Genomic DNA, 22,684 nt, shown 5'->3' with positions numbered 1-22,684 from the left:
CCTCACATAGGGTCTAGATATAATTATTATCTCTCTTCCTCCCTTTCAAATGGGATAATTGAGACTCAAAGGGTTTTCAGTCCAAGGTCATACAGCCACTAATTTTATGGCTCTTTGGCCAGTGCTAGCTGTGATCACTAAAGCACTGTCCTTCTCCTGAACCCTGGTGTGACCATCAGGGTGAGGGTGTTTGACTCTGTTGTTCATGTGATGTAGCTGGTGCTGGCACACATTGGCACTCACATGGCTTTTGAAGAAAATGCCATTTTTTCCTGATCTTGGTGGCGTGATTGGGAACTTGAGAGAGGCATCTGTTTCTTAGGAGTTCCTAAACTCTGCACTTTCTCAGCTTCCTGCTGGGTGTTGTGCTCCAGTCTTCATACCAAATGCTACAGACCTCCCATGAGCCTCTGTGTTAAACATCTTTCTTGGAGACTCAGCCTGTGGCTGGGGGATGAGCTGTGTGGAATGTGCTAAGCAGAGGTGACTTCTGTTTCTCCCAAGTACTTGTTATTAATTTGACCGGCTGAAATTTGTTCTCTCTCCACTGATGACCTCCCTTTTCTCCTCTAGGCAAAACCCATTTATGGTGGCTGGCTGCTCTTGGCTCCAGATGGGACTGACTTTGACAATCCAGTACATCGGTCTCGGGTAAGGGAATCTTGGACTCCCGGGGCGGGAGGGACCAGAGAGGGCATACTGACGGAATTGAAGAGGGAGATGCAGAATTGACAGCCGGTTAGGGGGTGGTAGGGTCTGCGGGGAACCCCCTCTTGGCAGACTTGGAGTGCCCACAGGAAACGTCTCAGTTACGCATAGTTAAATCTGGTGCTCTCTTCACAATGAGGAACCCACATGGTGCTGCTTGCGTCATGGCTCAGCTTGACTCTAGAAATAGTTAAATGGAAAAGGAAAAGTCAAAAGGGCAGTTTAGTCAGTGTTTGCAGGTATGCTACTTAGTTCCTTCAGTGCCACGGCCCTGCCTCCTGCAGTTCCCTCCTTTCCTTCTTCCCTCTCCTCCCTTCCTCCCTTGCCAGGGGTTCAGCACATAGGTGCTAGGAAAGGGGTGCAGCCCAGCCCATTGGTCCCTGCTGTGCACAGGCCGCAGGAGCAGTGAGATAGTCAAACCAGCCTTGCCCCTGACCGAGGTGTTTATTCCTCTGCCAGGATCCCCTTTGGATTTGACTTCAACTAAAACACCTCTTTCCTCTTCCACATGCTTTTTCCAGGTGCAGCTGCCTGTGCACTGTACATTTCTCCAACTCTGCTCCCTCTTGCCCCTGCTCACTCAGAGCTGCTGGCCTGTCTCAGTCTCTGCTGCCCCCAGCCTGAATGCTATCCTCTGGGGCGGGGCTTGTGGGCCCCACAGACCTTGGATTGTGTCTGGGTCCTTTGGGATTCCTTCCAGAATGGGCTTTGTCTTTAGAGATTACAAATAGAGCCTTGGAAATGTTTGTCGGGAAGAGTTTCTCCCTGGACACCCAGCGGGGACCAGTCCTCTACAGTCCCCTTTGTGAGGCTCTGTGAGTGTCCTGTTTCTGCCCCCAGTCGGAGGGCTGGGCTTCAGTGCCTGCAGGCACCACTTATATAAGGTCACATAGAATTGCTTCTCCGGGAAATCATTCATATCAATGATGGAATTCTGGCCCAAAGCAGAGACGTGATATGACCTTATTGCCGGTAAAAGTAGGAATTATGTTTGAAATGTTGAAAACGGGTCATGGATCCTCATGAAGAAGGCACATATCCTTATGGGTCCTTTTTATTCCACTGTCAGTGCCATTGGACCACCTTGTCCCTAGTGCCTGGCCTTTGGTTGGAGAGAGGAGAGGGCACCCTGCCAGTCACATGCTCCCTGGACATCGGAGTTAGTTGTTCCCACTCGACAGTTTTGATTTTTGTTAGCTCACTTCTTAGTGAGGACTAGAGCTGGCCATCTCTGTCCCTGTCTCCCGTTCCCTGTGGATCACTGGAACAACACTTAAAACAGTTGCCTCTAGTTTCTCAGAGGTGGGGACCAGTGCTTGGTGTTCTCAGGTTATTCCATATCCTGTCAGATAATTCATAAAATAAACATTGACACATGCCATGTGATAAGCTCTGTGCTGGGTACCTAAAGAATACAGAAAGGTGAACAAGACATTTCTGCTCCTAAAGCTTGCAACTAAAATAAACTCGACATCTTGTTAATTCTCAGTAACTTGTATGGAAGCATACTGGGTGTTTTGGGCTTCTCTGGCCCAGACCTGGGTAATAAATTACTGTTCTTCCGCGTAGGGTCCCTTCTTTTCCTGCCATCTGCCTCAGAAATGGCAGCTGTGGAATCAGCTTTCTTTAAATACAGGTTTGCCAGACACCGGGGCTCAGCAAGGGGAGATCAGGGCCAAAACCCTCCTAAACACCCACTTTATATTCCTTTGCAGAAATGGCAGCGGCGGTTCTTTATCCTCTACGAGCATGGCCTTCTGCGCTACGCCCTGGATGAGATGGTGAGTGTCCTTCTTGGCCCCTCCTGTCTCCAGCCTCGCCAGGCTGCTTCATTGTGGTGCATTTGCATCACCTGTGAGCACAGCATGTGTGTGCTCTCACTTGGGCTTCTGTTTTGGAGCCTGGGATTTTTGAAGAACTTAGAGCCGACCCTTAAAACCTAGACCTTGGTTTGTAGCATCTTCCGTGGTCATGGGTGAGAGTGTGTAATGTGGGAGGAAGTCACTTCTATCCACGGCTTCTAGGAGTTGGACTTGGCCAGAGCACTCCTCGGGGAAGTGGAGCAGGCTGTGGACCTGCAGGGCAGACGAGAGGCTGCTGTGCTGTACAGGCATGTGGAAGTTGGGCACATGTGTTCACCTGCTGTAGTCCAAGATTGCCCTTCTGTTCCGTGGTTGTAATTGGTCTTGCTCATCCAGCTGATCTGCAGAAGCCTCCTGGTTGTCATTGTTCTTCTAGCCTCTGAGCCAGGGCCTGTAGGTCCTTCTTGCCCTGTCACTGCCTGGTTTGCTTCCTGCTTCCTGGTCTGGATGAGTGTTTATTGCTCTTGGTCCAGAGGCAAACTCGAAAACCAACCAGGTAGAATGTCCTGGCTTTTCTTTTCCTACTCATTTTGTGTACTGATTTTTTTCTCTAAAGGAGATTGGTCTCCTGACTAATGTATGAATGAATTCCAAGCTTTTATAAAGGGTTGGAGATGGAGAATTTGAGCATCTTTTCTGGATCCATTTGAGTATGTGAATGTGAGTGCATTCATTTGTACAGCATTTTTAAGTTGGGATTATCCTAGAAAATTTAGTCACACCGTGCAAAATATAGGTTGACCCATCCCTTTGCAGGAAGGTCTAGAGGGGTGAGCAGAAATGACTGTCTGCCCAAGGGCCTCACATTGTGTGGACACGTGGGTTTTAGGGAGGTTATTATAGCTAATAGGTGAATATAAGTGGTTCACTTCCACGTGTGGGTCCTAATCTTTGTTCTGGAATGCTTTCTCTATTTTGTTTTTGGGATGAATTAATAGGTATGATATCTAGTGTAGAATTAATAGGTATGACACTTAGTTCTTTATTGACTATCATCTCATTGGCTCCTTCTTAAAAAGAACTTTCTTCCTTCTCATTCTTTCTGTGAGCATATTTGTGCAATGTGGATGGGCCACAGAGGGTTTTATCATGGAAACATTTGTGCTCCAGAGTGATTTGAGGTGACTGGGTTGGAGGTGAGAGCTAATGGGGTGGTGGAACCTGCGAGAGGTGGGAGCGGGAGAACTGAAGGTGGCAGGTGTGGAGGCAAAGCTAGTGCTCCCCATGAGTTCTCCCCACTGGCTGTGATGCCTGCCGCGGCGCTGGAGCAGGAGCTGGGCTGCTAAGAGCCTGGGGGTTGGTTCCCTGTGTCCTCCCCGCTGCCTGTGGCCTGTCCACTGCAAAGACAGCAGTTAGAGAAGAGCCTCAGGTTACTGGGTTATGTTCGGACTGGACTGGGCAATGACATCCCGTAAAGAGTTCCCTTAACTTTTCTTGCACATCGATTAGTATTCTGGTCAGGAGATCTTCTTTAGGTCTGACTGGAGTCCAGCACAGTTCATTATTCCCTGCAGCTCAGTTGCACGGCACAAAGAGTGTGGCTACTGGGGACGCCTTTGTGTGGGCACAAACGCAGAGTACGTGCTGCATCCCAAGAGCTGCTGAGCCCTGAGGACTGACACCGTGCTGACAATTTGGTCCCCCAGCAACCTGGGTGCTGGCTGGGCAGAAGGGGAGCTGTGCTAGTGACGTGAGACAAGAAAGAAGCCTCAGGAGAAACCTGGGCTGTGGGAGGGCATTGGGGGAATGCCCAGAGTTGAGAATTTTGGGCCATGGGCCGCTTTCTGACAGATGACCTTGGAACTTCGGACCCTGTGAGCCAGTTAGTGCTGATCTGCCCAAACTGTGGGCAGTACAGATACACTGCCTCTCAGGGAAGAAAATGGCATTGTTTCTATGAGTGAAAAAAACAACGTGGCAGTTGTTTTGAAAAAGCATTTCATGCATAAGGATTTTCCCTTACGTTTGGGCAGGGTTGCAAGGAAGCGTCTGGGGTGCACGTACGAAGAGGCTGGGTGAAGGGGCAGTCGGCCCGCGGTCAGCATCACCAGCCATTGCCCGGTGGTTACAGGCAGGTCCTGCTCCCAGTGGTTTGTATCAGGCCTCATTCTTCATGGCCACTTGCTGGGTGAGCGTGACCCAGAATCCTGGAGCTCCAGCCCAGAGGTCAGTTTTCCTGAGGCCGAGACGCCTTGCCTCGCCCTTGCCAGCGGGAGTCCTGAGACCTGGAGAGAGCTCTTACGGCAGAGTGTGTGTGGATGGAATTGCAGCCATGCTGGAGGCTTTCTCAGCGGGGACCACAGTGCCTCTAAGGCTCCCCTGTCAGGAGTCCTCTGTAGTTCTCCCGCTGTGTGGAGAGAAGGGGTTGCTACTGGCCTGGTAGGTGGAGGTCAGGGTGCTGCTTGATGTGCTATGATGCACAGAACAGCACCCCCACAAGAGAGTGTCGGATTGCAGAGGTCATCAGTGCCAAGGCTTAGAAACAGTGAGATCTTGTCAATGACTTAAATTTTTAAAAATGAAAACATGAGTTGTCATCCCTGTTCTTAAAAGGTGCGGAAGGACTCAGCCATCAGATTTTCTGGGGATGGGAGAGGTGATGGGGCAGGGTTAGCCTGCTGGCTGGTGTGGTAAGGGCCAGGCAAGGAATAGGGGTGGGCCTGTTTCTTGTAGGAAGGAGCTTCTGTGAAGTGTCCCTGTACATCAGGTGACCACAGGGCTAGCAGAATTGCATAGGTGTGTGGCTTTTACCCAGGGAGCATAGGTACCACTTCCTGTGGCATGCTCAGGCTCTCCAGCCTGGACAATGGCCCCACTTCGGCGTGGTCTCCAAGCCCAGCAGCTCTGAGCAGCCAGTAGCCAAACTTTGCTCCATAGACCCCGGCCCCCTAGACCTCCATAGTTAATCTGCATGTATTAACTCTTGTACCATTTTATAGCTGGGCTGTTTTCTTAAAACTTAGTCACAATCTCTTTCAAATTGTCAGTTGGCTTTTATACAGTATTACTATTTGTTTGTCTAAATGTTATCTTACCAAATTGATTGTGGTGTGTGTGTGTGTGTGTGTGTGTGTGTGTTCATTGTTGGGCCCTAATTCTTTTTAATTTTTTATGGATTTCAGAGAGGAAGGGAGAGGGAGAGATAGAAACATCAGTGATGAGAGAGAACCATTGATTGGCTGCCTCCTGCATGCCCCACACTGGGGATCGAGCCCACAGCTCAGGCATGTGCCCTAACCGGGAATCGAACTGTGACCTCCCAGTTGCATTTGGGAAATTTCTTTTCTTTTTTTGGGAAAATTGTCTCAACCACTGAACCACACCAGCTGGGCTTGGGACCTAATTCTTGGTATCTTTCTGCATTGTCTGGCCTGAGGCTTATATGGTAAAGACAAGTAAATATTTGTTAAGTTGAATTAACCCCCTTTGTAAATGCATTGTTGCAGAATTTCTGCTTTCAGTTTGAGAAGGTAGGCGCTGAGGTGCGTTTGGGAGAGGAGTTAGGTGTGTTGTGTGTGCAGCTCTTAATGGTTCCTTAGCAGAAGGAAGAACGCCCTCCAGAGGGCTCCAGAGAACCCACAGCGGGGGAAGGGGTGAGGATGGGGGAAGTGGGGGGCCGGGGAGGGCTTGTCTGGGCCCCTGCGCTGGACCAAGACGGACACAGCAGGTGATGTGGTTGCCAGGAGTCCCAGGCAGAGGGGGAGGGCTCCGTCCCTGGGTCGTGTCCGCCTCAGTGCTGCTCTGAGAGCCTTTCTGCTTGGGTTTCTGCTGGGTCTGGGCCCTCGGGCCTGCCTGATGTCTTTGTCTTCTGGGTGGCTCTGAGTTGGGACTAACTTTTGGGAATCACTTCTTCTTGGGAAGTTTTTCTCTTACTGCACCCACATGCCCTGTGTCGAGGTGAGGCAGTTTTCCCAAACGAGGAAAAGAAATGCAAGCGAGGTGAGGTAGGCTGAGGGCAGCCTTACAGACAAGTGGGGGGTTTTTCAGGAGTAGACATAGTAAAGAATCTAAAAAACCCCAAACTATCACCTCTCTCCTCTACTTTTGTTTTCCTCCTGTAATCCATCCAGTATTGTACCAAATTCTACCACTTCTTTTTTTTAAATATATTTTTATTGATTTCGGAGAAGGGAGAGGGAGAGAGAAACATCAATGAAAGAGAATCATTGATGGGCTGCCTCCTGCAAGCCCCACTGGGAATTGAGCATGTGCCCTGAGCGGGAGTCAAACCGTGACCTCCTGGTTTATAGGTTGACACTCAACCACTGGGCCACTCTGGCTGGGCTGCCACTTCTTTTTGCTTTTGGGACCTGGTGTAAGGCTAAGTTGCTGGCATCATCAGAATTCAAAGATCATTTTGAAGGCTTTTCCGAAGAAGTACCAAGTCCAGAAGGATAGCAGGGTTGGGTGTTAGGCAGAGCAGGCTGAGCAGTGAAACTCTGGCTTTTATTTTACTTCCAGGTCCTCTTCCTTTCCGCTGGAAGCAGGCAGAAAGATGGTCTAAGCAATGTTTGTTTTAAATTGTGGTAAAATGCTTGTAACACATTTACCATTGTAACCATGTTTAACAGTACAGTTCTGTGGCATTAAGCACATTCACATTGTTGTGCAACCATCACCCCCATCCGTCTGCAGAATTCCTTTCATCTTGCAAAACGGAAACACTATTTCTGATAGTGTTAGTATTTACTAACTCCTCAGTTCCCCTCTCCCTAGCCCCTAGCAGTCCCATTCTACTTTCTAAATCTGAATATTTTCCCTTGTTCTTCATATGGTGAAGACACAGGAAATTACTGTTAACTGCCAGTCTGTGGCTACTGATAAAACCAAGGTGGGCAAGATGCTAAGAGCCCGCCTGGCCCTCAACAGTGCCACTGTGCCCCTTTGTTCCTGTGCCTGGACAGAGAGGCAGCCGTCGCTAGACACAGCAAAGAGCAGGACCACTGAGGAAAGACACCATCCTTCTCCCAGAAGGTGTCTCAAATCACAGTTCTGTCACTCATGAGTTGCGCCATACAGTATTTGTCCTTCTGTGTCTGGCTAATTTAACTTAGTGTAATGTCCTCAGGGTTGACCAGGTTGGAGCATCCTATTTAATAAAAGAGTTATATGCAGGTTGACCATCACTCCAACACACAAGATGGTTGCCCCTATGTGGTCCAAGATCCTGCCCCCATGTGGATGCAAGATGGTCAGCAGGGGAGGGCAGTTGGGAGGGATCAGGCCTGCAAGGGAGGGCAGTTGGGAGGGACCAGACCTGAAGGGGAGGGCAGTTAGGGGTGACCAGGCCCTTAGGGGAGGGCCGTTATGGGCAATCAGGCTGGCAGGGGAGCAGTTAGGCATCAATCAGGCTATCAGGGGTGTGGTTGGGGGTTGATCAGGCTGGCAAGCAGAAGCAGTTAGAGGCAATTAGGAAGGCAGACAGGCAAGCAGCTGGGAGCCAGCAGTCCTGGATTGTGAGAGAGATGTCCAACTGCCTGTTTAGGCCCAATCCAGGTACTGGCAGTCAGACATCCCTGGAAGGGTCCCAGATTGGAGAGGCTGGGCTGACGGACACTCCCCTCCCCCGCCGTGCATGAATTTCATGCACCGGGCCTCTGGTATATCATAATTTTCTTCTTTAAAAAAATGAAAGCGGAGAGAATCCAAGATGGCTGCATAGGTAAACACCTAGCCACAGCTGCACACAACAATTTCAATAAAATACAACTAAAATATAAAATGGACACTACCCAGAACTACAGAAAAGTCAACTGACTGGAAATTCTACAACGAGAAGCAAGGAGAAAACCAGAAGGAAGCGCGGAGGAGCTGTAAAAGTCTAAGGTACGGAAACATGCGGCACGCGCGGAGAGGAGGGGCGGCTGAGTGCCTGGCTGGCGTTCCCTAGCCGGAAGGAGATAAAAGCTCCGACTGTGCTGAACCCCAGACCTGACAGTGTTGAACCCCAGTTCTAGGCCAGACCCTGGGGACCCAGGCTCAAACAGAGGGAGCTGGGGCTGTGAGGCGGAATCCCAGGGGAGCGGCGAAAGGCAGAGCACCCGGAGGCGCGCACATTGAGCGCAAAGAAGGGACGGTTGGCTGTGCCGCGGGATTGCCCTGGCGGGAAGGAGACAAAAGCTCCGGACTGCTCTGAATACCACCTCCAACTCCACTTCCAACTGAACTGAACCCCAGTTCCGAGCTCATTGGGGGAGAGCCTAGACTGTTTGGTAGCAGGCGAAAATCGAGGGCTCCTTTCTCTCAGAGGTGCTTGCAGCGAGTACTGAAGGACCCTAGGGAATACTGAGACTCAGGAGCCACATAGGGCGGGGCTGACGGAAGCCAAGGCTGTAGACTCCACCCTGAAACTCCGCCTCATCAGGGAAGCTGCGAAAATGCCGAGTCAACGAAATAGATCACAAACGAAAGAAATGGAGGACAAAAAGCGACTGGATATAGAGTTCAAATCTACGCTTATAAGGTTTTTCAAGAATTTCCTAGAAAAGGTCGATAAGACCTATGAGGATATGAAAAGGGATCAACTAGAATTAATAAGGAATCAACAAGAAATAATAAGGGATTAACAAGAAATAAAGAATGCATTGTCTGAAATAAAAAATATTATACAAAGTCCTAAAAACACAATGGAAGATCGCAAGAATCAAGTCAAAGATTTGGAACATAAAGAGCCAGAAGTCACTCCTCCTCAGAAGCAAGAAGGCAAGAGAATCCAGAAAATTGAAGATAATGTAAGAAACCTCTGGGACAACTTCAAGCGAACCAACATCAGAATTATGGGGGTCCCAGAAGATGAGAGAGAGCAAGATATCGAAAACATACTGAAAGAAATAGTGACAGAAAACTTCCCCCACCTGGTGAAAGAATTAGACTTACAAGTCCAGGATGTGCACAGAGCTCCAAACAAAAGGAATCCAAAGAGGACCACACCAAGACAAATCATAATTAAAATTCCAAGAGCAAAAGACAGAGAATATTAAAAGCAGCAAGACCAAAGCAGGTAGTTACCTATAAAGGAGCACCTATACGATTGTCAGCTGATTTCTCAACAGAAACCATGCAGGCCAGACAGGAATGGCAAGAAATATTCAAGGTGATGAATAGTAAGAACCTACAGCCAAAAATAATCTACCCAGCAAAGCTATCACTCAGAATCGAAGGCCAGATAAAGAGCTTCACAAATAAAAAAAAGCTAAAGGAGTTCATCACCACCAAACCAGAATTATATGAATTGCTGAAGGGGGTTCTTTCGGAAGAGAAAGTAAATAAAGATAAAAATTATGAACAACAAATACATAACTATAAACAAGTGAATCTAAAAACCAAGGAAATTAAAAAAAACAACTGATGAACAATATTAACTGCTGACTATAATAGAATCAGAGGTATGGAAGGGGAGTGAACTGATGATTCTTGGGGAAAAGGGGAGAGGGGGATGTGGGAAGAGACTGAACATAAACTGTGCACCTATGGATGAGGACAATGGGGGGTGGGGAAAGGGCAGAGGGTGGGATGGGAACCTGGTGGAGGAGAGCAATGTGGGGGGCGGGGGGAGAGGAACATTTGTAATAATATGAACAATAAAGATGTATTTTTTTTAAAAAAATGAAAGCGATGGGTCTAATGCTCCTGAACCCTGTCTGCTGACACAAATGGGCCCCGGTTTCTCCCACATGGAAACTGATAAGATTGTGCCCAGGCCTCTGTGGCAGGTGTGTGGTAGTAAGGGCCACCTTTTGCTGTACGAGACTTCCCTTTCTCCTCTAAAGAGTCCTTCAGAGTTTGGACAGAATGGAGCTGCATGACTTTGTAGGTGCCATGCTGCCAAGGACTTAAGCTTTGCCCTCATCCCTAGACATACAAGGGAGACACTTAGCTCTAGGGGTGTGCTTTTCTTGGGTGCAGCCGTGGGTTTGTCAATTCCATACGATGCGAAGGTCCAGCCAGAGAAGATAGTCTGGGATTCTGTGCTTGTGTGTAAAGCCAGGGCTTGGTCTGCATGCTCTTCACGCAGAGGACACCAAGTGCTGACAGCTTAGGTTTCTGGCTCCTTTCTAGTTTGCTTCCTGTAGGAGAGAGTCCTGGCGGCTGCTTTGTCCTCAGGAACTTTGCCCACTTTACTCTTGACAAATTTAGGCCACTTCTGGTGTGGAGTCAAAGCCCTGAGTAGGACACAGATGGCCAAGGCCTAGGAGAGTGGGGAGGAGCCTCCCAGCTCAGCCCTGCTGCTTTCAGGGCCTGCCTGAGGTCCTCTCACTCCTCTGCAGCTGAGCCCCCCATCCCTCATCCATCATTTTGCAGACATTCTCCTGAATGAGAATCTCCTGATGGCAAGACCCAGGTATCCACAGTTTAAATAACCACTTCCTGAGACATTTAGGAAGTGCTAATATTTGGGAAGCCCGCTTTCAGCTCTGGCATTGTTTCCCACATGGCGAGCTTTCCTAGACAGACGGAGGGTCCCCATGGTGGCTTTTGTGTCCATAGCAAAGCCCTGCGGGGAAGACTCGTGGCCAAAGAAGGCCCTTCTCGTGCTGTTGAGACCCACGTGGGCATGTGAGGATTAGCTACCAGACAAAACCATGAGACGCATGTTATTCAAGGCCTTGTGTGGCCTGGGAGTCTGATGTGTCTTCTGGGAGGAAAAGTGGGGTCTGGGCCTCCTTCCTGCTTGTCATGGAGCTGGAGGAGGAGCGGCCAGTGCTCTGTTGGCTCTTCAGGAACAGTCTTCAATGTGGTTCTCACAACAACATGGGTTGAGGCTGTGTTCATTTCACAGATGGAAAAGAGGCCCAGCGAGAGCGGAGGTGGGGGGTGGGGTGGGGGTGGGGAGGGGTCGTTGAACTCATGAGTGACAGAACTGTGATTTGAGACACCTTCTGGGAGAAGGATGGTGTCTTTTCTCAGTGGTCCTGCTCTTTGCTGTGTCTAGCGACGGCTGCCTCTCTGTCCAGGCACAGGAGCAAAGGGGCACAGTGGCACTGTTGAGGGCCAGGCGGGCTCTTAGCATCTTGCCCACCTTGGTTTTATCGGTAGCCACAGACCGGCAGTTAACAATAATTTCCCTGTGTCTTCAAGCGCGTTGAGCTGCGCTGACTTCAGACCTGCGGTCTGGGTCTTGAACGTGGATTCAGAGGTGTGTGGGATCAGTACGATGAATTAGCCCTGTGCCTCTGTGGGAGCAGAGAAGCTTCCTCAGACATGGGCCTCTGAGGATGCGGTGGAGGTGGGGATCAGAGAAGATCTGTTACAGGTTACTCTCATGTTTTTTACTTTAAAATCTGTCATGTGTTGGCCCTTGCTTTGACCTTCGTGCCTTTTCCACATGGTTTCAGCCTCCAGGGGATGGAGGCAGGCCTGTTGGATTAGGTGTTGGGAGTGTTGGTTTAGGAGTCCAGGAAATGTGGATGTTTTTTATATTTTTGATTTTTGTTTTTAATTCTCACCCAAGGATATGTTTATTGATTTTAAAGGGAGAGGAAGTCGATGTGAGAGAGATACATTGATAGGTTACATCTCCTATGTGCCCCAACTCAGGATCAATCTTGCAAAATTTCTCTGCATGGGACAACACTCCCAACTGACTGAGCCACCGGGCCAGGGCAGAAAGGTGGGTTTAATCCAGGCCTCTGTTGTGGCTGAGTGGCCGTGAGCAAGGTCCTCCTCTCTGCCCGGCTTCCCTCCATAGGAGCCTTGCAGTGTTACTGAGCCTGCAGGGAGCTTCCCTTCTCGCTGCTGCTCTCCTCCAGCCCTTTGCTTGCTGTGATATAATGGTAGTTTTAAAAATTAACTTTGAACTTAGAAGTGTTTCCATCCTTACACTAGCCTGTGGGCAAGTTGGGGGCTGGTGGAGAGAGACAGCCCCCCAGGCCCTGTGAGTGCCCACACTCCCCCAGGGCTCTGGGTGCTCTCACACACAGGCTGGGGGCTGTCCCGTGGGCTCTGCACAGAACCTTGATATGAATTTTTAAGCGGATGCAACCTGGTGCTGCTGGAGCTGAAGCTATGGAATGTTTGCAGCCTCTGTCCTAGCCGCAGGGAGGGTGCTCTGGCTGAAGGGTGTCCTCCTGCGGCCGAGTCACCCATGCGCCTGCACAGGCGAGGTCCCTCTTGTTGATCATTCCGCTAACTCACTGTTTTTGAACCTTTTTAAGAGCAGTAAATGCTTGCCAGTGTTGGCTGATGTGTGAAAAACAATCCTTGTAGGTAAACTAGGCCAGTGCAGGGGCTGATGTTTGTGAGGAAAAGTGGAGAGCAGCTGGGAGATAGGCCGGGGCCACTGGCAGTTCAGTGGACCAGGGCCCAGCATGCTGGCTGTCAAGGTTGGCAAAACCTGGGTGTGCTCAGGAGCTGTGAACCGGCCGGCCAGGGCGTGTAGAGGTGAGTCCAGCGTGCTGAGGAGTTTACCCCTTCCCACTTTAGTTTTCTGGACCTGGGGCCTTAGATCTGAGGCCCTTGTCCCGTCTTCCTTAATCGTGACAGGTTAAATAGTTCTCACCTCTTTGGGAGGGATGTTGTGATTAATTGCATAGTGTTGTCAAAAGGTCAGGGGTCAGCGGTGAAGCTTACAAGTGCTACATGCCTTTTTACCTTAAATTTTATTCAGTACGATGGATGAAACTTCACCCATTAGAATGAACCTTGCTGATGCAGGGGTATTGTCTTTGTGTTTCTCTGGGATTTTTATTTTATTTTATATTTTTATTTCAGAGAGGAAGGGAGAAAGAGATAGAAACACCAATGATGAGAGTCACTGATCTGCTTGCCCCTCACTGGTGATCCAGCCCACAATCTGGGCATGTGTCCGGGAATCGAACACGACCTCCTGGTTCATAGGTCAACGCTCAACCACTGAGCCATGCCAGCCGGGCATCTCTGGGATTGTCAGTGTAGATGTTGTTCTCTGGAAGCTGAGAGCTGAACTTGAAGTCTCTCCCCTTCTCTCCTTTTAACTTAAGCTGGGGAGAATCTGAGAGACACAGGCCTGTGAAGCCAGTGAAAGTGCACCCTTCTGCCTCTGGTAGGTTTCTCTTGTCATGTACAACTCTGCATGCTGGCCCCGTGACATGCTTCACATGGAACAGCAGGTACATGGAAGCCACCAGGGGCGAATCATGGGACTGTTTGGAGGAAGAACAGAGCAGACTTCTGGAGGTTAGAGCAGAGGGGTTTCTAGATATGACCTTGGTCTAGATCACATGTGTCAAACACAAGGCCCGCGGGCCAAATCCAGCCCGCCAGGCCTTGCAATGTGGCCCGCACCGCGCTGTCATCACTGCACTCCGCTGTCAGTTTATGACATTGTCAGTTTATGACTGTTCAGTAAACCATTCGGCCCGCGATTTAGGCTGGATTTTAGATTTTGGCCCCTTCTCTGATTGAGTTTGACACCCCTAGTCTAGATCTTTGTTTTGTTGGTGGGGAGATCCAGCTTAGGGGGTCACAGACTGGCATATGGGGCTCAACCGGTAAGTGTGGGGTGATAGCTGGTTGCCTGGTCCCGATCTGGGGAGTGGATGGGAATAGAGGGCTCATGTTTTACAGACGGGGCCTGAGTCTGAGGCGGTGCTCTTTCACATGTATAGCCTAAGCTTGGGGAGGAGGGAATTAGAGAACAGACGGGAATGAGTGTAAAGGGGTCAGGTGGAAGGGGCAAGTAAACACTGTCAGGTGTGGGAGGAAGGCTCTGCAGAAACCCTCAGTCATTGTCAAGAACCAAAAGAAGGTGTAGGTTAGACATGGTTTCCTTCCTCTGTCCCTGTGGCCAGGATTCTTTTCCATGTGGCCTCACTGCGCAGAACTGCGAGCACCTGGAGGCCGGACCTGCTATTGGCCTGCCAAGACAGGACGCTGGTAACAAGTCCCGGTGGGGGAGAAGCTCTGTGCACGCAGGCTGGTAGGGTATGTCAGTCGGTCTGCCATCGACCTCGACTCTGGGGATTGAGTCTGTTGTAAACATTTTAAGAAGCTCCCCCCCTCCCCCCGAATCCGCCTTTGACTTATAGACCACACTGAGAGGACTTGGCGACTTTGGTTGCTCGGTGAATGCTTTCTGTCTCACTGGGACTGTGTGCTTGCCTTTCTTCCCAGTTACGTAAGTGGTGAGTCAAGGAGAACAAAGGAGTAATCACCTGCTCACTTCTGTTCAGCGCCCTGAGCCACACCGAGATCCCACTCTCTTCTCGCTGACTTCCCCAGGGCGCCTGCAGTACTGCGCAGGGAGATGTGTGGTCACCCACGGTTAATTCACAGAGAGACTGACAATGGTTTACATGCTGTCCTCCACTCGGGTGCCCTCTGTCTAGCTCTTTGAGTGTGTGCAGCTCTTTTAGGGATGGTCGGAGGTGATGGGTGGTTGGACAGCAGTTCCATTGGGCTGGTGGAGGGTTTCTGTGGCCTTGCTCTGCACCAGGACAGCAGCAGAGGATGGCACCCTTGTGGAGATCTGCAGAGCTATGAGTGGACTCCTCTGTTTGTGATAATGGACTGGGTGGCTCCCTCCCCACAGAGAGAGAAGTGACTTCAGGTTTTAGGAAAGTGAGCAGCTTAGAATAATTGGTTAGAAAATGAATTAAGTAGCAGCAGGGAAAGAACTGTTGGAAAGGTCATTTTATGGAAGTTAGCAATAGAAAATATTTGGGCTGAAAAACAAAGGCTAGTAACTAGTACCTGGTGTATGCATGTATGTGCATAACGTGCTCACACGCGTGCCCTCTCTCTCTCTCTCTCTCTCTCTCTCTCTCTCTCATACACACACACACACACACACACACACACACACAAATACGTACGTCTTGGCATCACTAATTGCGAGCAGTCAGTTTAATGTGTTAGTGTTTTAATCTCTCCTGCCCTCCCTCCATTCCACAAGCAGTTTTCACAAGAATCCTTTCCCTAGCAGGGTGGGAAGCTCTCCCAGCCCAGGACAGGGTTCCATGGTGGAATCTCAGAAACGGGGAGCAGGAGGGGCTATTCAGGAAGAGAGTGTCTTTCAGGACCTAGCCGGAGTGCTGACCCCGCCCATGTACACATGCACATCGATGATTCATTCATTTACAAACGCCTATTGAGTGCCTCAAGTGTGTCCAAGGTGAACTTGAGGGTGTCTTCATTTGGGGGAGCAAGGTTGCTGATAACACACAGTGTAGGTATCCACGTTCCCTGTGGCTGCCTCAGCAAACTGCCACCCTGGAGGCAGAAGCAGCACAGGGTTGTCCTCTGACAGTCTGGAGTGCAGTCGCCAGTCTCTCAGACCTCCTGGCCACCAATAGTTCGCGGATCCCCGGGTCTCCAGATCCTCACCCAGTCCCACCTGCACCTCCTTTGCCAGCTCAGGTCACATGCTCAGGTTCTGGGCTGGAAGGGGATGTTTGGGGCCATTTTCAGCTGACATAGAGTATGATCAGAGGGAGCTATGCAGAGTGCACTAGGGCGAGCAGACTCCGCTAGAAATTTCCATGGAAGACATGAGCTGGACTAGGTCTGAAGGGCAGGTTGGCATTGCCTTAGACCAGTGGTTCTCAACCTTTCTAATGCCGCAACCCTTGAATACATTCCTCATGTTGTGGTGACCCCAACCATAAAATTATTTTTGTTGCTACTTCATAACTAATTTTGCTACTGTTATGAACTGTAATGTAAATACCTGTGTTTTCCAATGGTCTTAGGCAACCCTGCTAGCAGTCACGACCCACAGGTTGAGAACCACTGCTGTAGAGCCTAAGACCATTGGAAAACACAGATATTTACGTTACGATTCATAACAGTAGCAAAATTATAGTAATGAAGTACCCTGTTTCCCCGAAAATAAGACAGTGTCTTATATTAATTTTTGCTCCCAAAGATACGCTAGGTCTTATTTTCAGGGGATGTCTTATTTTTCCATGAAGAAGAATACGGTACACATTTATTGTTAAATGAAAATAAAGGAAATTTATTACCTGTATACGGTACGGTAGTACGGTAGTTGTCAACACAAACCAGACAAACTCTGAATCCTACAGTATCAAGAATTTACTCATTCAATGACAATCATGTCACCATCTTCTGGAACATCATCATAACAATCCAATTCCTGAATTTCCTGGTGAATTTCTTGTGACTCCATTTCTTTCAGAATCAGTGGACCAAATCTCTCATGTTTAGCCTAGGGGGGCCTTATTTTTTGGGGGATGCCTTATATTTCACTCAGAAGGAAACCTGTAAGTAGGTCTTATTTTCGGAGGATGTCTTATTTTCGGGGAAACACGGTAGCAACGAAAATAATTTTATGGTTGGGGGTCACCACAACATGAGGAACTGTATTGAGGGGTCGCGGCACTGGGAAGGTAGAGAGCCACTGCCTTAGTCTGACAGGAGATCAGTGGGAAGGGCCGGCCACCTTCCTGGAGAAGTGTGACTTGCGGGTAGCCAGGGGGTTAAGCAGTGCTCCCGGGTGCCACTGCCAGGCAGGGGATGTAGGCACCAGACACAGGAAACACAGTGCACAGGAGAGGGAAAGGAAGAAGCTGGGCCACCAAAGATGTCCCTCCTTCCACAGCTGTCTGTCCTCAGAGATGGACGTCATGGGATGTCAGTGTAGGAACAGGGCTGATAAGGTGATAGAGAAGTAAGCCCGTCATGCACCGTGGAGATGGTATCACGAGCGCTGACGCCACTGCGACTCGATCAGACTGTCCTTAGACAAACCCCTCAGAGGGAAAGGAGAGGCAGATCTCGCTGCTGCCTTCACGCCGCAGGCCCAGAGGGAGGGAGGGAGGGAGGGAGGGCCATGCTGCCCTGAGGGGTCCGCTGTCCCCCTGGGGAAGTGTGTGTTGTATTTACTTCTGAGGAGGGTGGTGTTGCTACTGAGACTGGGGGCACAAAGCTGAGGAGAAGGACAGCACAGGTGGAGGAGCACAGGAACTCTTCAAGTCTCAGGCTTTGAAGGACTCGGTACAGTCCGGGCTGTGACCCCTCCAGCCCCTCACACCCTTGACCCGGCGGGCGCGGAGGAGAGGCTGGGCTCCAGCACTTGCACCTGCGCTCTATCCCTCTTCGGACCTCCCTGTTGGGCTCCCTGGATGGGAGGGCAGTGCAGACTGCTTGTCAGTCTGATATAAGGGACTCGTGGAAGGGATTGGCCTGTCTCCCTGCCAGCCAGTGAGGATGTCGTGGCCCCACAGTGCCTTGAGGTGCCCGCGTCCCAGCAGGAAAGCAGTGTGTGAGATGCTTAGTGGTGACATCAGGCCGTCTGTCCAAGGCTTGGTGGCTGCAGCAGGGCCGAAACCCTGAGGTTCCTGTCCTCCAGGGAGCCGTGTGCGTGGCTTGGAACCAGCTTGCCTGTTTGATAAATGTAGAGGTAAAAAGAAATGATGCACCAATCACAGTGCTGGCTGTTCTCACCAGGTTCACGTTTAATCTGTAAATGGCCTTGTGGGGGAGCATAACGTGCCCAAGAGGAGGTTTGTCCCCGCAGAGCTGGGTTCTGGCATCGCTTGAAGGCCTGGATGGGGAGCTGCTGGGACTCAGGCCCCACTCCGCCCTGGGCCCAGGCATCCCACTGACTCAGGATCAACGGCCGTTGTGTGGTTAACATTTGAAGAGCTCTCGTGGGGGGATGAGCCATAGCCGGAGTCTTTTTTTTTTTATTATTATTTATTTATTTATTTATTTATTTATTTATTTATTTTTTACATATTTTCTTGATTTTTTTTTATTGCCCCCCTCCCTCCCTCCCACACATCCCCTCCCTCCCCATAGTTTTATGTCCATTGGTTGTACTTATATGCATTTATACAAGTCCTTCGGTTGATCTATTATCTCCCCCTGATATCCCTACCCTCCCCACTGTAATTTGACAGTCTGCCTGTTGCTTTACTTTCTCTATATCTGTCTCTTGGTTCATCAGTTTATAAAGATCTTTATCATCCACCGATGTGTGAGGTCATGTGGTGTTTCTCTTTCGTTGATTGGCTTATTTCACTCAGCATGATGCTCTCCAATTCCATCCAGGTTGCTGCAAATGATGAGAATTCCTTCTTCTTTATGGCAGCATAGTATTCCATTGTGTAGATGTACCATAGTTTTTGGATCCAATCATCTGCTGACGGGCACCTAGGCTGTTTCCAAATTCTGGCTATTGTAGATTGTGCTGCTATGAACATAGGGGTGCATATATCCTTTCTGATTGGTGTTTCTAGTTTCTTGGGATATATTCCTAGAAGTGGGATTACTGGGTCAAATGGGAGTTCCATTTTCAGTTTTTTGAGGAAACTCCACACTGTTCTCCACAGTGGTTGCACCAGTCTGCATTCCCACCAGCAGTGCACGAGGGTTCCTTTTTCTCCGCAACCTCGCCAACACTTGTCATTTGTTGATTTGTTGATGTTGGCCATTCTGACAGGTGTGAGATGGTACCGCATTGTTGTTTTGATTTGCACCTCTCGGATAATTAGTGACTTTGAGCATGTTTTCATGTGCCTTTTGACAGCCGGAGTCTTTACACCGTGGTGGTGCGATTGGTGCTAAGTCTTTTGGATCGCTGACCTGCTGAGGGCAGAGTGGCCCCGCATAACCAGCTGGCACAGAGAAGAGACCAGCAGCAGTTAAAGGGCTAGGCCGCCTCTTTTCCTCATTCCTCGAGAGGGGGGTGAGGTTCGACTGACACATGAGTGTGGGGACATGCCCAGCACTGACTTCCAGTGCATTCTCAGGAGACCCAATCAGCACTGCCACATCCTGGCATTTTGATCCCAGCGATGTAGGTGGCCAACCTGGCTGTCCCTGAAGGGACCGGGGGAATGGTGGATGGAGTGTGGTGTTGGGAGGGTCCTTGGAGGCAGATGAGGAGAGGAGGGGTCTCCACAGTCATCTGCCAGTAGCTTTCAGAGGCACCTCTCCCTCTCCATGCAGTGGCCCTCTGCCTGGTGCTGGGACTGTGTCCATAGGGCAGTGTCCTTTCTCAGTGAGCCGTGAGTTCCCGAGAACACACTCCCCTGCTTTCCGTACCAGCAGGTCCTCACGTCTGTAGTAGGCACTCAGGAACGGGAGTGGATAGAACCGTGTTGTTTGGGGTCATGCAGCAGTGGCTGCAGCACGTGCCAGACAGCCTGTCTCGTCAAGGTCTCCTCACCGGTCCCCGTTGCTCACAGACTTCCTCCCGGCTTAGGACGGTGGGAAAGATGAGGGCGTGAGAAAGGGAGGGGCAGAGGCTGTGCTGGTGGATGTGGACAGGGACAGGAAAGGTGGCATGTGTGTTGCAAGAATGCATCAAGGTTCTTATCTTTTGTCGGCCTCCATTCCAAGATAAAGAGCGCACACCCATGCTGTGAGAAAAGGTTAGGGAAGCAGCCAGCCTGACCCACGTCACCTGGCATGCTGCTGGTTGCTGCGTCAACCGTCACATTTGGGAGAGTGACGTGCAGTCGGAGCGTCCACTCTTATGGTGACACTGTGGCCGCTCACACTGGGAGAGGGCAGGTGCTGGGCTGAGCTTCGCTGAGAGCCCTTAGCAGGAAATAGTCTGCTACCTGGATGAAACAAGTTTAGATGAAAACAGGGACTCTGTGTTTGCCACACTTCGCATTGTAACAGTGCCTTGCTTGGAGGAGGGAGAGGGGGTGCCTTAGACTAGCAGTGGTTCTCACCCTTCCTAATGCCGCCACCCTTTAATACTGCTCCTCATGTTGTGGGGACCCCAACCATAACATTATTCCCATTGCTACGTCATAACTGTAATTTTGCTACTGTTATGAACCGTAATGTAAATATCTGTGTTTTCCGATGGTTTCAGGCTCTACAGCAGCGGTTCTCAACCTGTGGGATGTCGGGGCCTTTTGCCCCCCAAAGTAATATACGTACATATTTTATAATCGAATATGTAACCAGAATCTTGTAATATCAGAGTCCACTGCCCTGGTCCTTCTGCCTCCTCCTGACCCTGCTCCCAGAGGAGGCCATTTCCAGCTCCTGGAGCCGGGTTTCAGTCCTCTGTGTTTGTGAGCACGTTTATACTGCTGCTGCTTGAGTTGTTAAAGATACTCTTGTACACCGTAAGATGGGAATTAGTTTTTTCATCCCACAGCTTTGACATACAACACACATGTACATAGGTGCAGGCACATACATTTTCTTGCATGTTCTCTCACCCTTCCTCTATCCTACCAATGTAGTTAAATGAAATTAAATATGAGGGTTAAATTCATAGTGTTTAGATCATTATGACAGAGTAGAAAGTATGCACATTCAAGGCATGTAGGAAACTATGATTATAATTATTTTCCTATTTGGTTTCTCTTGCGGTTAATAATCACCTCTCCCCCTTCATTGTGTGTATAGTTAATGCACCGTAACTGAACTAATAACGTTCTGAAGACTAGAACACTGCCCTTCGTGGGGGCAGGGCCTAGTGGATGGCTCCGTTTCTCATGATGGCATCCCTCAGGAAGCCTCTATCCCTGTTCCAATTGGGCTGGCTTTCTCCAGGCCGCTGCACACCTCTGCCTGGGGGTTGCCTTCCCTCGCCCTGGAAATCCCCTTTCTCCTTCTCCTGGGTGTCTTAGATTAGTTTTTGTGTGTTTGTTTACTTTTCCATTTGGTGAAACAGGTGACAAAGGCACATGGGAAGAAAAATTTTTGAAACCTTGCATGCCTGAAACACCTTTCCTCCCCACGCTCTTGACTGGTTATAGAATGTTAGATTGGAAAGGATTTTCCTTGGAATTTAAAGCCATTGTTGGTTTGTTGTTGTTTGTTTGTTTTTGTCAATCCTCACCCAAGGATATCCCCCTCCCCCCCATTGACTTAAGAGAGGGGGGGGGAGAGAAATATTGATGTGAGAGAGACACATCGATTGGTTGCCTCCCCCCCACTTCCCCCTCACACACCCTAACCGAGGCCAAGGATTGAGCCTGCAACCGAGGTACATGCCCTTGACTGGAATCGAACCTGGTCAATCTGCAGGCCAGTGCTCTAACCGCTGAGCCAAACTGGCTAGGGCTAAAGGCATTATTTTTTGTTTTTAACTTTCACCATTTCTGTTGAGAGAAGTTCATCTGCAAAGGATCTGATTCCTGATCCTTTGTAAACGAATGAAATTTTTTCTCTGAAAACTTACAGGAGCTTCTTAAATTGAGTTCTGAAATTTCACGAAGATATGTCCTGGCCTGGATCTACTTTCTTACATTGAGTTCGAAGCCTGTGTATCTTCTTCCAGTGTGGAAAGTTCTGTCCTAGTCAAAAAGTTTTCTTGAATTTTTTCCTCTGGTAATTTCCTTCGCTTCATTTTCTTACAACTCCTGTTATTTGGCTGTCAGATCTTTTGGATAGAGTCTCTAATTTTTATTTTTTGCATTGTTTTTACATGCCTGAGATTTCATTAATCTTATGTTAAATACTCTCTTTTCTTTTTTTAAAAAAAATATTTTATTGATTTTTTACAGAGAGGAAGAGAGAGGAATAGAGAGTTAGAAACATCGATGAGAGAGAATCATCTGTCAGCTGCCTCTTGCACACCCCCTACTGGGGATGTGCCTACAACCAAGGTACATGCCCTTGACCGGAATCAAACCTGGGACCTTTCAGTCCGCAGGTAGACTCTCTATCCATTGAGCCAAACTCGTTTTGGCTGCTCTGTTACTTATTCCAGCTACCATATTTTGATATTTTTATTCTGATTCTTATGTCAGTGATCATATTTTTAATTTTTTAGAGCTCATATTTGTTCTCTATGTGTCTCTTTTCATAGCATCCTATTGATGTTTTATGGATGCAATGCTTTACTTTTTTTTTTTTTTTTTTTTTTTTTAAGAGAAGAAGGGAGAGGGAGAGAGAGAGAAGCATCAATGAGAGAGAAACATTAATTGGCTGCCTCCTGCATGCCCCCCTACTGGGGATCGAGCCCGCAACCTGGGCATGTGAATCTCACTTTTTTGTGCATGGGACAACCAACTGAGTCATACCGGCCAGGCAGTACTTTCTCTTTTAATTCCAGTGATTTTGAAGTTTAATGTCTCTGGTATGATTTGCTTTCTTCTTAGTTCCCTTTCTGATGAATTGGTCTTGGGTTTTCTGAAATGAGTGGTGACCCTTGGCTAAGAGCGCATTTAAGAGTGAGATTGAGTGTGCTGGGTGTA

At 49.2% G+C, this 22,684-nt stretch overlaps 2 protein-coding genes across 9 annotated transcripts in view; one reads left to right on the top strand and one right to left on the bottom strand.

Moving 5' to 3' along the window:
* The window catches only part of MPRIP (myosin phosphatase Rho interacting protein), a 180,495-nt gene that overhangs the window by 35,478 nt on the left and 122,333 nt on the right, over positions 1-22,684 (top strand). For all 8 annotated transcript variants that reach the window (XM_084861483.1, XM_084861484.1, XM_084861481.1 and 5 more), the window contains exons 2-3: positions 574-651; positions 2,424-2,489. In XM_084861483.1, coding sequence (XP_084717609.1) covers positions 574-651; positions 2,424-2,489 — 144 coding nt within the window. The remainder of the gene's footprint in view (positions 1-573; positions 652-2,423; positions 2,490-22,684) is intronic.
* SHMT1 (serine hydroxymethyltransferase 1) overlaps positions 16,490-22,684 on the bottom strand; it is a 1,020,383-nt gene continuing 1,014,188 nt past the window's right edge. Inside the window, exon 13 of the transcript XR_014792953.1 lies at positions 16,490-16,586. The gene's annotated coding sequence lies outside the window, so the exon portion shown is untranslated. The remainder of the gene's footprint in view (positions 16,587-22,684) is intronic.

Source organism: Pipistrellus hanaki (genome assembly GCF_964339955.1).
Source record: "Pipistrellus hanaki genome assembly, chromosome: 16".
Lineage (NCBI taxonomy): Eukaryota > Metazoa > Chordata > Mammalia > Chiroptera > Vespertilionidae > Pipistrellus > Pipistrellus hanaki.
The sequence above is the reverse complement of the archived record's forward strand: the minus strand, read 5'-3'. Positions and strand labels throughout refer to the sequence as shown.